Source organism: Salmo trutta, chromosome 27 (assembly GCF_901001165.1).
Source record: "Salmo trutta chromosome 27, fSalTru1.1, whole genome shotgun sequence".
NCBI lineage: Eukaryota > Metazoa > Chordata > Actinopteri > Salmoniformes > Salmonidae > Salmo > Salmo trutta.
In genome coordinates, this window is record NC_042983.1 from 29157507 (window position 1) to 29172275 (window position 14769).

Sequence of the window (14769 nt, forward strand, 5' to 3'; positions counted from 1 at the left end):
CAAAACTGCACATTTTAGAGTGGCCTTTTATTGTCCCCAGCACAAGGTGCACCTGTGTAATGATTATGCTGTTTAAACAGCTTCTTGATATGTCACCTCTGTCAGGTGTATGGATTATCTTGGCAAAGGAGAAATGCTCACTATCAGGGATGTAAACAAATGTGTGCACAAAAGTTGAGAGAAATAAGCTTTTTGTGCATATGGACATTTCTGGGATCTTTTATTTCAGCTCATGAAACATGGGACCAACACTTAACATGTTCTGTTTATGTTTTTCAGTATAGTAATCATACATTTTTATGCTGTTAACAATAATGTCAATGTTATAATATAATTTGTGCTATAACAGCGATTAACTGTATTCATTTTTTCATTTTGTTAAACAACATTCTAAGTCTGCTAACATTACTTCATAAAATGTTAAAAATTTCGACCATTTGTATTCTTTTTTACCATCTTCTTTGCGGGACTTTTATTTCGAAAGAAAATCGCTGAGGTCACGGGTTTATTCTTGCTATGTCTTGCTTATGTACTATAGCCGTTATTCTTGCTGGCGGAACAAAGGTGGTTTTGCACAGTTTTGACTGTTGGCGCGGTTAGGAAACCAAGGAAACAACTCCTAGAGAAACTGACAGGTGAGCTGTTGCATGTTGTGTATCTTGGTAGCTAGCTTTACAATCATAAGACATTACAACAATTTAAAGTGAATGTATGTTTATTAATGATAGCTTGTGGTTTAACTGGGGCCATAGCTGGCTAACTGTTCGCTATCTACTCTGCAGCTAACTAACGTTAGCTAGCATTAGCAAGCTGTCATGGCTAGCGACTAGTAGGAACGTTGGATGGCATCTCATCTGAAGCTTATACCCAAATGCTATCAGTGTTGTAACGTTAACGTAGTCAGCTACCACCAACTTTTGTACTCTACAATGTGCTGCTAGTCAAGGTTGATGTATTTTAATTTTTTTTTTACTAACTAGCTAATTAGTTATTATTAGCCAGTTAGCCCACTTGCAAGTTAATTAGCTATAGCTACATCAGCAACATTAAAAAAGTCACAATACAAGTCCCCAGGTAATAGTAGAAGGGTGCCAATAACCTGTATTCATGATATATGAAACTTAATTGTCTACACATTAACAATGATTCATATTTGTTCATATTTAAGTGACCTTTGCATTAGATTTGGGTTTTAAAACACGTTCAAAGGTCAATTAAATGCCCCCAATGCGAATCACTGTATATGGAATACCTATTGGCTTAAAAAGCAGAAACTATTCTGGGTGCAGCACTAAAATTATTGTAGGGAATACTCCGTAGGGTCTGTAGAATGTGTATATATGGTGTCATTTCATGGGGTTCTGAATAATACAGATTGTTGCTGGACTTTTACTGTGGTCAAACAGCTTAAAACAGGGTGCTTGAACACTATACGGTACAAATATAGCACTGTGAAGGAAAAACAATAGATTGTGTGTACATGAAATGACACCATATTTAGATGCTGGAAGAGATGGAGACTGCACACTGTAGAAAAAAGGAATACATCCAAAACTGAGGCTTGAATGCAAAATAAAGATGTTTATTAAAATATCATGGTTCCCAAAAAATCACAGCGCAAAAGTGCATAAATGAAAACAAAACACAAACGTTGCGCCATCATGCCATCATCCGTGTAAATCGTTGGCGCACACACATGGCTTCTATTTCAAGGATAATTGCATATGTCACTTGATCAAGCAAGAAAACACATCTGAAAATCTATGAATTAGTGCCTAGTACAATAAAATGCATGATTTAGATTAAATACAAAAGCAGACAGTGAAATGTCATCATTTAACCATATATAGATGCCCCATGAAATGACACCATATATAGATTCTACAGACCCTACTGATTACTCCCCACCCAACTTTTATATTGGCACAAATTTATATATTTTTCTCTCTTAGCCAGTATGCAATGCCTATACAGTGATTTGCATTGTGGCCATTGTAATGGGCGTAGTAAAAGGCCAGCAACACTCCGTATTAATCAGAGCCCAATGAAATGACGCCATATATAGATTGTACAAACCCTACTAAGTACTCCCCACCTACTTTAACATCGGCACAAATAATTGTTTTATTTTCTGTACAGTGCTATATTTGTACCGTATAGTGTCCAGGCACCCCATTTCTAAGTTGTTTGGCCACAGTAGAAGTCTAGCAACACTTTCTAACTCATCTGATTTGTTTTTCTTCGGACTCTAGTGAGTAGACTGGACCCTGGTTTTATGGATACACAATCGATTGTTTTTCCTTTTCAGTGCAATTTGTTGGTGCAACACAACAAAAATACAGTGACTTTTCTTAAACATTTCAAAATCATATCCTTGAACAATAGCACCGGTAAATAAACAATAATATACAATCAAAATAATATAGATATTTTTTTTTACATTTAATTGTATATTTTTTTACCAGTAGGCTGTTAATGTTCTTGACATTAATTTACTTAAGCTCCAACATTTTCTTAATGTGCTCCACCTTATAATATTCTTTATCTTTATAAAGTTGTTAAATAAAGTATCAATTCTCTTTTAGTTTTTAGTGCTACTAAAATGTCCTTACAAGCCAGAATGTTGAATTTTATACAAAATATCCACAGGAAAGTATTGTTTACCCAATGTTTTTTAGAGAGCTGGTATATGGTTCAGTTAATTTTATATTGGATATTCAGGTTTTTCTCATCAATGAAAATGGTATATTCTCAATCAAGGGGAGGATGGAGAACAATCCACACTTTTTTGAAGATTGAAATCCGAAAAAAACATTCATATATATATATAAATTCACACAGTGTCAATTGTTATCCACTCTCCCCTGATTCAGAATATAAAATGTTAATTATCATGGCTAGCATAATATTGGACTAAAGAAGCCTAACGATACTCCTTAGTCCAAGGACCTTACATGTTCTGTTTTAAAGGTGAATTGGCTCTGGAAGCCAAAACAGCCAACTACTCCATCTAAATGTGAATCGATTTTCAATTGCGGTACGGTTCTAGAAACAGAAATCCCTCTGCTTTCATATCACGTCAAACGAATTTCACAAATGCAAAATACATATTTCCTGTACACGGTTTTAAGACAGTTGCAGCCGACAGTATTTTTCAGTGACAACTCGTTTGTTGCGTCTATCTTCCGTTCATACACAGGTGTTCGGAGACGCAGATAGCTAATTAGCACAGGTAGTCAGTCCACTCTGTCTTCCGTCTGGTTTCCATAAAGCGCTGTAATATGGCTCTTATAGTATTTGTAATATAATGGAACTGAGAGTCATGATTAGGGTTGCAAAGGGTCGAAAACTTTCCAGTAAATTTCCTGAATTTTCCCAGATATTTTCCTTGGGAAGTTGAGCCCTGGAATTTTGTTTAAATTCATCAAAAAAGTTAGCTTATAACAGTGAACCTTTTTTGTGGGATTAAAATAAGGCAATTCTAGGTCTTGTGGCATATTTTGGTTAAACTATCCCCAATTCAATGGAATTGCAACCCTCTGCATGCACAGTGCGTTCTTCCATCACATGTGCAGTGCACTCTTCCATCACATTACTACACTGTCTGAGACAAGGATTACATGCTTACTGGTAAGTTTTTATTACAATACTGGGTGGGGTGAATATATTTTATATGACATACATGATTTTTTTGTTAACTAGTAAATAGTAGCCTACAGCATAGAAATTATTTAAACACACTAACGTGTTAACAATTTCTGCCTGCTATCTGAGTAGTGTTAATTCACCTGTTTCCATACATGTTTCATCTTAAAACATGTATCATACAAAGGAATGGTTTAATCTAACTGCTTAACTATTTATCTGTACAAGGAATTGTATTAGTTTTGTTTTCTAATCTTTACAGGAAAATGACATGGCACTATCTGATGTATGGAGACATTTCACTGCAGCTAATGTAGAAGGAAAAGCTGTGTACGTTTGCAAATACTGTGCCAAATCATATGTGAAGAATGCAACAAAGATGCAGAATCATCTGGCCAAGTGCATGAAGTTCCCTCAGCGCTCACAACAAGCAACCTCTGTCAAAAGTCCCTCTAGTTCTATTCGAGGTGAGAATGATGAATCAGACACCTTATTGATAGCAAGAGCTCATTATCCTCCTGGAATCAGAAGTTTGTTTGACACAATGGAGGAACGTAGTCAGAGAAATGCTGATGAATGTCTTGCTCGAGCTGTGTATGCAACAGGTTCACCTCTGATGCTCACAGGCAATGTGTATTGGAAGAGATTTCTGAATGTTCTTCACCCAGCATACACCCCTCCAACCAGACATGCTTTATCTACCGTAAATTCCGGACTATAAGCCGCAACCTTTTTCCCACGCTTTGAACCTCACGGCTTAAACAATGACGCGGCTAATATATGGATTTTTCCCGCTTTCAATTTTTTTTTCTCCAAAAAAACACATTCTGTGACGTGCTCAGTTTTTTGGCTGCATGAAGCTTTCATTAGACCAATGAAATTGCCGAACGGGTTAAGGTCAAACAACTTTTTTGTTTACTGTTTAGATTAAATCGAGCGCTCTCAAACTTCCCATCATTCTGATTACGGTAGTCATTTTGTCACCCTCATCATGGCAAAGACACGGAGAAATGCATATGATGCAGCTTTCAAGTTGAAGGCGATTGATCTGGCTGTTGGAAAAGGAAATAGAGCTGCTGCACGGGAGCTTGGTCTTAATGAGTCAATGATAAGACGTTGGAAACAGCAGCGTGAGGAATTGACTCAGTGCAAAAAGACAACTAAAGCTTACTGCTAATTTTTTATTTTAAGCCGTGTTTCGTTAAAGCCTGTGTAAAGTTCATTTGTTTCAATGTACCGGTAGGCACCTGCGGCTTATAGACGTGCGGCTTATTTATGTTGAAAATAATATATATTTTTTAAATTCAGTGGGTGCGGCTTATATTCAGGTGCGCTTAATAGTCCGGAAATTACGGTACTCATTTGCTGGATGCAGAGTTCAAGTGAAGGTCAAGCAAATCATAGCGAAAGCAGACTGTATTGCAATCATCTCTAATGGGTGGTCGAATGTTCGTGGGCAAGGAATAATTAACTACATCATCTCCACCCCTCAACCAGTATTCTACAAGAGCACAGAAACAAGGGACAACAAACACCGGTCTCTACATTGCAGATGAGCTGAAGGCAGTCATCAATGACCTTGGACCACAGAAGGTATTTGCACTGGTGACAGACACTGCTGTGAACATGAAGGCTGCTTGGTCTAAAGTGGAGGAGACCTACCCTCACATCAAACCCATTGGCTGTGCTGCACATGCATTGAATCTGCTCCTTAAGGACATCATGGCACTGAAAACAATGGATACACTACAAGAGAGCCAAGGAAATGGTTAGGTATGTGAAGGGTCATCAAGTTATAGCAGCAATCTACCTCACCAAGCAAAGTGAGAAAAATAAGAGCACCACATTGAAGAAGCCCAGCAACACCCGTTGGGATGGTGGTGTCATCATGTTTGACTGTCTCCTGGAGGGGAAGGAGTCTCTCCAAGAAATGGCCATATCACAGTCTGCCGATATGGACAGATCCAAGAGGATCCTCCTGGATGATGTATTTTGGGAGAGAGTGGTAAGCAGCCTGAAACCTATAGCAGTAGCCATTGCACGGATTGAGGGAGACAATGCCATCCTGTCTGATGTTCAGACTCTGCTTGCAGATGTAAGAGAAGAAATCCGTACTGCCCTGCCCACTTCACAGTTGCTCCAAGCAGAGGAAACTGCAGTTCTGAAATACATCAAAAAGCGTGAATACTTCTGCCTGAAGCCCATACATATTGGACCCCAAGTATGCTGGCAAGAGAATCCTGATCAACAAGGCCTATGGTGTCATTACTACCATGTCTTGCCACCTTGGCCTGGATGAGGGCAAGGTTCTTTGGAGTCTGGCGAACTACACTTCCAAGCAAGGGCTTTGGGATGGAGATGCAATATGGCAGTCGTGCCAACATATCTCATCAGCCACCTGGTGGAAGGGACTTTGTGGATCTGAGGCTCTTTCCGTTGCCTCCATCATCCTCCAAATCCCACCAACATCAGCCGCCTCAGAGCGCAACTGATCCTTGTTTGGGAACACACACACCAAAGCACGCAAAAGGCTGACCAATACAAGGGTGGAAAAATTGGTGTCCGTCCAGGCAAATTTGAGGCTTTTTGAGCCTGACAACGAGCCAACCTCAACTAGGTTGGAAAGTGACAGTGAAGATGAGGCTTCAGAGTCTGATGTTCAAGAGGTGGACATTGAGGAGGTCCAGGGAGAAGACATGGAAGCCTGAGAGGAAGACAACTTAAAGCTTTAGTTTCATCATTTTACAGATGTATGTTGAAAATGTTTTTGGGAGATGCGATGGATCATTCAGTATTCCCTTTTGTTGTTGAGTGAAATCATCCCATGTGAAGAGTCAACTCATTTAATTAAAGTTCAATTTGTAACTAAATTATGATTTTCTTTTCTATAGGAAGGATTTAATAATGTGCAATTATGTCTACTTATAATAAGGTAAAAGGTTTATGTTTCTGTCTCCATATGATATGGTAAATATATCCAATGCAAAAAACATCTACATTTAAATGGTATTCATTTTAATTTGCATATACACTGCTCAAAAAAATAAAGGGAACACTTAAACAACACAATGTAACCCCAAGTCAATCACACTTCTGTGAAATCAAACTGTTCACTTAGGAAGCAACACTGATTGACAATAAATTTCACATGCTGTTGTGCAAATGAAATAGACAACAGGTGGAAATTATAGGCAATTAGCAAGACACCCCCAATAAAGGAGTGGTTCTGCAGGTGGGGACCACAGACCACTTCTCAGTTCCTATGCTTCCTGGCTGATGTTTTGGTCACTTTTGAATGCTGGCGGTGCTTTCACTCTAGTGGTAGCATGTGACGGAGTCCACAACCCACACGTGGCTCAGGTAGTGCAGCTCATCCAGGATGGCACATCAATGCAATCTGTGGCAAGAAGGTTTGCTGTGTCTGTCAGCGTAGTGTCCAGAGCATGGAGGCGCTACCAGGAGACAGGCCAGTACATCAGGAGACGTGGAGGAGGTCGTAGGAGGGCAACAACCCAGCAGCAGGACCGCTACCTCCGCCTTTGTGCAAGGAGGAGCACTGCCAGAGCCCTGCAAGATGACCTCCAGCAGGCCACAAATGTGCATGGGTCTGCTCAAACTGTCAGAAACAGACTCCATGAGTGTGGTATGAGGGCCCGACGTCCATAGGTGGGGTTGTGCTTACAGCCCAACACCGTGCAGGATGTTTGGCATTTGCCAGAGAACACCAAGATTGGCAAATTCGCCACTGGCGCCCTGTGCTCTTCACAGATGAAAGCAGGTTCACACTGAGCACATGTGACAGACATGACAGAGTCTGGAGACGCCGTGGAGAACGTTCTGCTGCCTGCAACATCCTCCAGCGTGACCGGTTTGGCGGTGGGTCAGTCATGGGGGCTCTGGGCAGCCGAGCGGAAATGGAGGAAAACTCGCCTCCCTGCGGACCTGGCATCCTTTCACGCCCTCTTCTCTACATTTTCCTCTTCTGTCTCTGCTGCTAAAGCCACTTTCTACCACTCTAAATTCCAAGCATCTGCCTCTAACCCTAGGAAGCTCTTTGCTACCTTCTCCTCCCTCCTGAATCCTCCTCCCCCCCCCCCCCCCTCTCTCTCTGCGGATGACTTCGTCAACCATTTTGAAAAGAAGACTGATGACATCCGATCCTCGTTTGCTAAGCCAAACGACACCGCTGGTCCTGCTCACACTGCCCTACCCTGTGCTTTGACCTCTTTCTCCCCTCTCTCTCCAGATGAAATCTCGCGTCTCGTGACGGCCGGCCCCCCAACAACCTGCCCACTCGACCCTATCCCCTCCTCTCTTCTCCAGACCATTTCCGGAGACCTTCTCCCCTACCTCACCTCGCTCATCAACTCATCCTTGACCGTTGGCTACGTCCCTTCCGTCTTCAAGAGAGCGAGAGTTGCACCCCTTCTGAAAAAACCTACACTCGATCCCTCCGATATCAACAACTACAGACCAGTATCCCTTCTTTCTTTTCTCTCCAAAACTCTTGAACGTGCCGTCCTTGGCCAGCTCTACTGCTATCTCTCTCAGAATGACCTTCTTGATCCTAATCAGTCAGGTTTCAAGACTGGGCATTCAACTGAGACTGCTCTTCTCTGTGTCACGGAGGCTCTCCGCACTGCTAAAGCTAACTCTCTCTCCTCTGCTCTCATCCTTCTAGACCTATCTGCTGCCTTTGATACTGTGAACCATCAGATCCTCCTCTTAACCCTCTCCGAGCTGGGCATCTCCGGCGCGGCCCACGCTTGGATTGCGTCCTACCTGACAGGTCGCTCCTACCAGGTGGCGTGGCGAGAATCTGTCTCCGCACCACGTGCTCTCACCACTGGTGTCCCCCAGGGCTCTGTTCTAGGCCCTCTCCTATTCTCACTATACACCAAGTCACTTGGCTCGGTCATATCCTCACATGGTCTCTCCTATCATTGCTACGCAGACGACACACAATTAATCTTCTCCTTTCCCCCTTCTGATAACCAGATGGCGAATCGCATCTCTGCATGTCTGGCAGACATATCAGTGTGGATGACGGCTCACCACCTCAAGCTGAACCTCGGCAAGACGGAGCTGCTCTTCCTCCCGGGGAAGGACTGCCCGTTCCATGATCTCACCATCACGGTTGACAACTCCCTTGTGTCCTCCTCCCAGAGTGCTAAGAACCTTGGCGTGACCCTGGACAACACCCTGTCGTTCTCCACTAACATCAAGGCGGTGACCCGATCCTGTAGGTTCATGCTCTACAACATTCGCAGAGTACGACCCTGCCTCACACAGGAAGCGGCGCAGGTCCTAGTCCAGGCACTTGTCATCTCCCGTCTGGATTACTGCAACTCGCTGTTGGCTGGGCTCCCTGCCTGTGCCATTAAACCCCTACAACTCATCCAGAACGCCGCAGCCCGTCTGGTGTTCAACCTTCCCAAGTTCTCTCACGTCACCCCGCTCCTCCGCTCTCTCCACTGGCTTCCAGTTGAAGCTCGCATCCGCTACAAGTCCATGGTGCTTGCCTACGGAGCTGTGAGGGGAACGGCACCTCCGTACCTTCAGGCTCTGATCAGGCCCTACACCCAAACAAGGGCACTGCGTTCATCCACCTCTGGCCTGCTCGCCTCCCTACCTCTGAGGAAGCACAGTTCCCGCTCAGCCCAGTCAAAACTGTTCGCTGCTCTGGCACCCCAATGGTGGAACAAGCTCCCTCACGACGCCAGGACAGCGGAGTCAATCACCACCTTCCGGAGACACCTGAAACCCCACCTCCTTTAAGGAATACCTGGGATAGGATAAAGTAATCCTTCTAACCCCCCCCCCCCCAAAAGATTTAGATGCACTATTGTAAAGTGGTTGTTCCACTGGATATCATAAGGTGAATGCACCAATTTGTAAGTTGCTCTGGATAAGAGCGTCTGCTAAATGACTTAAATGTAAATGTAATGGTGTGGGGTGGCATTTCTTTGGGGGGCCGCACAGCCCTCCATGTGCTCTCCAGAGGTAGCCTGACTGCCATTAGGTACCGAGATGAGATCCTCAGACCCCTTGTGAGACCATATGCGTGTGCGGTTGGCCCTGGGTTCCTCCTAATGCAAGACAATGCTAGACCTCATGTGGCTGGAGTGTGTCAGCAGTTCCTGCAAGAGGAAGGCATTGATGCTATGGACTGGCCCGCCCATTCCCCAGACCTGAATCCAATTGAGCACATCTGGGACATCATGTCTCGCTCCATCCACCAATGCCACGTTGCACCACAGACTGACCAGGAGTTGGCGGATGCTTTAGTCCAGGTCTGGGAGGAGATCCCTCAGGAGACTAACCGCCACCTCATCAGGAGCATGCCCAGGCGTTGTAGGGAGGTCATACAGGCACGTGGAGGCCACACACACTACTGAGCCTCATTTTGACTTGTTTTAAGGACATTACATCAAAGTTGGATCAGCCTGTAGTGTGGTTTTCCACTTTAATTTTGAGTGTGACTCCAAATCCAGACCTCCATGGGTTGATAAATTGGATTTCCATTGATTATTTTTGTGATTTTGTTGTCAGCACATTCAACTATGTAAAGAAAAAAGTATTTAATAAGATTATTTATTTAATTCAGATCTAGGATGTGTTGTTTAACTGTTCCTTTTATTTTTTTGAGCAGTATATTTCCGTCAATTCCTGTTAATTCCCACGGAAAGTTTCCACCTGTGAATATTCCTCTCAACATTTTCTCAAAATGTGCAACTCTAGTCATGATCAAGGGCTATGTCATGGTGTGGTTGACTCAATAGCTATTGAGGAGCGGATGGAATATCCAATATAAAACTAACTTTACCCCTGTACTGAACCGAACCATATACCTACCAGCTCTCTAAAAAGTTGAGTAAACAATACTTTCCTGTGGATATTTTGTCTCAAATTTCAAGCAGCTGAAGGACAAACCGCACAGACAACTGGTAGATTACGTTTAAATGTTATTTTACTCAACATTCTGGCTTCTAAAGAACATCTTACATGATTTTTCAGGCATTAGTTTCAGGCTGTATACACCCATTTGTGTATTAAAGCCTGATTAATCAGACTAGGCATGAGCAAAAGTATTAGCTATGTTTGCCTAAAACTAAGGATTTATATAGCTAGTTTCATTAAATAAAATGTATTAATATTATCTATATGATATTAAATAAAAATTCAAGCTACAATTTGACGCAGACAAGTTCCTAAACCTCCATATTGCATCCTTTAAGTTAACTCTTAGTTTTTTCTGCCACTAGATTGGAAATGTTGGACACTGTCCAAATTCGGCGCAGAGGTGCCCAAGACTACGAGTCATATTATGATTATGCATGCGCTATGCAGGACTCAGTCCCATTGTCAGCAGTCAAGGCAAACCTGAGTCAAGGGATGCTTGACTTTAACGGGGATCGGCTCAAACTGACAGATTGGGCACCCATACTCAACTCTCTGACCATCAATAAACAGCTACAACATGTTGCAGTCAGAAGCTGCTACCAAAGCGGTCTCGGCATCGGAGAGCCAGGTAAACATCAAGTAGGCTAAACAACTTGAAGTAGGAGCTCCTTGCTTTATAACCTGTCCTTATTCCTTGTATGGTCTCTTCTCTTTACCCTTCTCAGAAAGGTACAGGGCTGGCAATAGGAAGAAGATCCCAGCCATCCGCTCCAAGGAGATGACGTTCAAACTGTGTAAATCACTCAGGGAGTGTCTGACAGCTTCACCAAACCTCAAGACCCTCCAACTCCATGGTCTTCCATTTAGAGAGAGAGACCTTATCACTCTTACGAAGGTAGCAAGTTGCAGATTCACCTGAACCAACTTAAGGTTCTGCAGGGCACCCACTAATGCTAGTTTGTTGTTATTCCAGGGTTTAGCCAAAAGTGTCTCTTTGGAAAATCTCTCTTTGGCTCACTGTCCTATAGCAGACGAGGGGTTAGAAGGTGAGTGAGACGTAGTGGGAAAAGTGAGAAAATGTGTTCTTGTGTGCAAGTTATGACCACGTGATCTTTTTTTGTCTGATTTGGTGTTTTCTAATGTTCAGCTATCTGCCAGAGTGTGAAGTACTCTCCATCTATAAAGACAGTGGATTTCACAGGCTGCAATCTGACCTGGAGAGGAGCGGAGCATATAGCCAACATCATCAAGGTACTGGACCTCTGTTATGAGCTTGGTATTACCAACCCTTCCTTTGCAAATATTTATATATACACTAGATGACTATGGAGGCGCTGTGTTGAAGCCACTGTGCCTCCATCTTGGCACTCCTCACTGTTTGTAAAAAATATTTTGGCTGTGGAAATGCATCTATTAATGTCTACATTTGTTTTTCCACGTTTATTCTATTACAGACACCTTACTGCATACTTTTAAATTATATTATGAGATATAAATAAATATATAAATGCAACATGTACAATTTTGGTCCCATGTTTCATGAGCTGAAATAAAAGATCCCAGAAATGTTCCATATGCACAAAAAGCTTATTTCTCTCAAATTTTGTGCACATATTTGTTTACATCCCTGTTGGTGTGCATTTCTCCTTTGCCAAGATAATCCATCCACCTGACAGGTGTGGCATATCAAGAAGCTGATTAAACAAAATTATCATTACACAGGTGCACCTTGTGCTGGGGGCAATAAAAGTCCACTTTTAAAATGTGTCACAACACAATGCCACAGATGTCTCAAGTTTTGAGGGACCGTGCAATTGGCATGGTGACTGCAGGGATGTCCACCAGAGATGTTGCCAGAGAATTGAATGTTAATTTCTCTACCATAAGCTGCCTCCAACATCATTTTAGAGATTTTAGCAGTACATCCAACCAGCCTCACAACCGCAGACCACGTGTATAGCGCCGTGTGGGTGAGTGGTTTGCTGATGTCAACGTTGTGAACAGACTGCCCTGTGGTGGTGGGGTTATGGTATGGGGAGCCATGAGCTACGGATAATGAACACAATTGCATTTTATCGATGGAAATTTCAATGTACAGCGATACGCTGACACCCTTTTTTATTTTTAAAGGTATCTGTGACCAACAGATGCATATCTGTATTCCCAGTTATGTGAAATCCATAGATTAGAGACTCATTTATTTCAATTGACTGATTTTCTTATATGAACCTCAACTCAGTAAAATCTTAGAAATTGTTGTATTTTATTGTGCCAGTGACACGTTTAGTTGTTTTGGCTCTACTCCAGCACTTTGGATTTGAAATGATAAAATGACTGAGGTTAAATGGCAGACTGTTAGCTTTAATTGAAGGGTATTTACATACATATTGGGTGAGCTGTTTAGAAATTAGAGCACTTTATTTTTTACATAGTCCACCCATTTTAGGGGACCGAAAGTATTGGGACAAATTCACTTGTGTATTGAAGTAGACAAAAGTTTATTATTTAGAATATGTCTCTAAAAACTTCTACGTTAATGTGGATGCTACCATGATTACAGATAGTCCTGAATGAATCGTGAATAATGATGAGTGAGAAAGTTAGGCAAGTTTCACCCGCTGTGGATGTAAATACCCTCAAATTAAAGCTAATAGTCTGCACTTGAACCTCATTGGCATTGTATCATTTTAATTTCAAAGTGCTGGAGTACAGAGCCAAAACAACAACAAATGTCATTGTCCCAATACTTTTGTAGCTCATACGGAAAGTATTCAGACCACTTGACTTTTTCCAAATTTTGTTACGTTACAGCCTTTTTCTAAAATGTATTAAATAAATAAAAATCCTCAGCAATCTACACACAATATCCCATAATGACGCAGCAAAAAAACGGTTTTGATTGGAGACCACCTGTGGTAAATTCAATTGATTGGACATGATTTGGAAAGGCACACACCAGTTTTATATAAGGTCCCACAGTTGACTGCATGTCAGAGCAAAAAACAAATCATGAGGTCAAAGGAATTGTCTGTAGAGCTCTGAGACAGGATTGTGTCGAAGTACAGATCTGGGGAAGGGTACCAAAACATTTCTGCAGCATTGAAGGTCCCCAAGAACACAGTGGTCCTCCATCATTCTTAAATGGAACAAGTTTGGAACCACCAAGACTCTTCCATGGAGGTGAACAAGAACCCAATGGTCACTCTGACAGAGCTCTAGAGTTCCTCTGTGGAGATGGGAGAACCTTCCGGAAGGACAACCATCTCTGCAGCACTCCACCAATCAGGCTTTATGGTAGTGGCCAGACGGAAGCCACTCCTCAGTAAAAGGCACATGACAGTCTGCTTGGAGTTTGCCAAAAGGCACCTAAAAACTCTCAGACCATGTGAAATGAGATTCTCTGGTCTGATGAAATCAAGATTGAACTGCTTGACCTAATTGCCAAGTGTCACATCTGGAGGAAACCTGGCACCATCCCTACAATGAAGCATGGGGGTAGCAGCATCATGCTGTGGGGATGTTTTTCAGCAGCAGGGACTGGGAGACTAGTCAGGATCGAGGGAAAGATGAACGGAGCAAAGTACAGAGAGATCCTTGATGAAAACCTGCTTCAGAGCACTAAGGACCTCAAACTGGGGCAAAGGTTCACCTTCCAACAGGACAACGACCCTAAGCACACAGCCAATACAACGCAGGAGTGGCTTCGGGACAAGTGTCTGAATGTTCATTGAGTGGCCCAGCCAGAGCCCGATTGAACATCTCTAGAGAGACCTGAAAATAGCTGTGCAGCAACGCACCCCATCCAACCTGACAGAGCTTGAGAGGATCTACAGAGAAGAATGGGAGAAACTCCCCAAATACAGGTGTGCCAAGCTTGTAGCGTCATACCCAAGAAGACAAAAGGCTGTAATCGCTGCCAAAGGTGCTTCAACAAAGTACTGAGTAAAGGGTCTGAATACTAATGTCAATGTGATATTTCAGTTTAAAAATATATATAAATTAGCAAAGAATTCTAAACCTGTTTTTGCATTGTCATTATGGAGTATTGTCTGTCGATTTGATAAGGGTAAAAAAAACTATTTAATACATTTTAGAATAAGGCTGTAACCTAACAAAAAATGTGGAAAAAGGTCAAGGGACTTGAATACTTTCCAAAGGCACTGCATAGAAAAATTATACTGTGTGTGTGAACTCAGCAAAAAAAGAAACGGCCCTTTTTCA

The 14769-nt window shown here is 42.4% G+C and overlaps 1 protein-coding gene across 4 annotated transcripts in view; it reads left to right on the forward strand.

Annotated features, from left to right (window-relative positions):
- Positions 1 to 527: 527 nt before the first annotated feature.
- cep78 (centrosomal protein 78) overlaps positions 528 to 14769 on the forward strand; it is a 31282-nt gene continuing 17040 nt past the window's right edge. The window contains exons 1-6 of one of the 4 annotated variants that reach the window (XM_029717674.1): positions 4044 to 4112; positions 6537 to 6577; positions 10911 to 11176; positions 11274 to 11443; positions 11522 to 11594; positions 11696 to 11799. In XM_029717674.1, coding sequence (XP_029573534.1) covers positions 10918 to 11176; positions 11274 to 11443; positions 11522 to 11594; positions 11696 to 11799 — 606 coding nt within the window. In that variant the 5' untranslated portion in view covers positions 4044 to 4112; positions 6537 to 6577; positions 10911 to 10917. Of the gene's footprint in view, positions 636 to 4034; positions 4113 to 6536; positions 6578 to 10910; positions 11177 to 11273; positions 11444 to 11521; positions 11595 to 11695; positions 11800 to 14769 lie in introns of those variants that run through there. The other 3 variants (XM_029717673.1, XM_029717676.1, XM_029717675.1) reach the window with 3 other exon arrangements.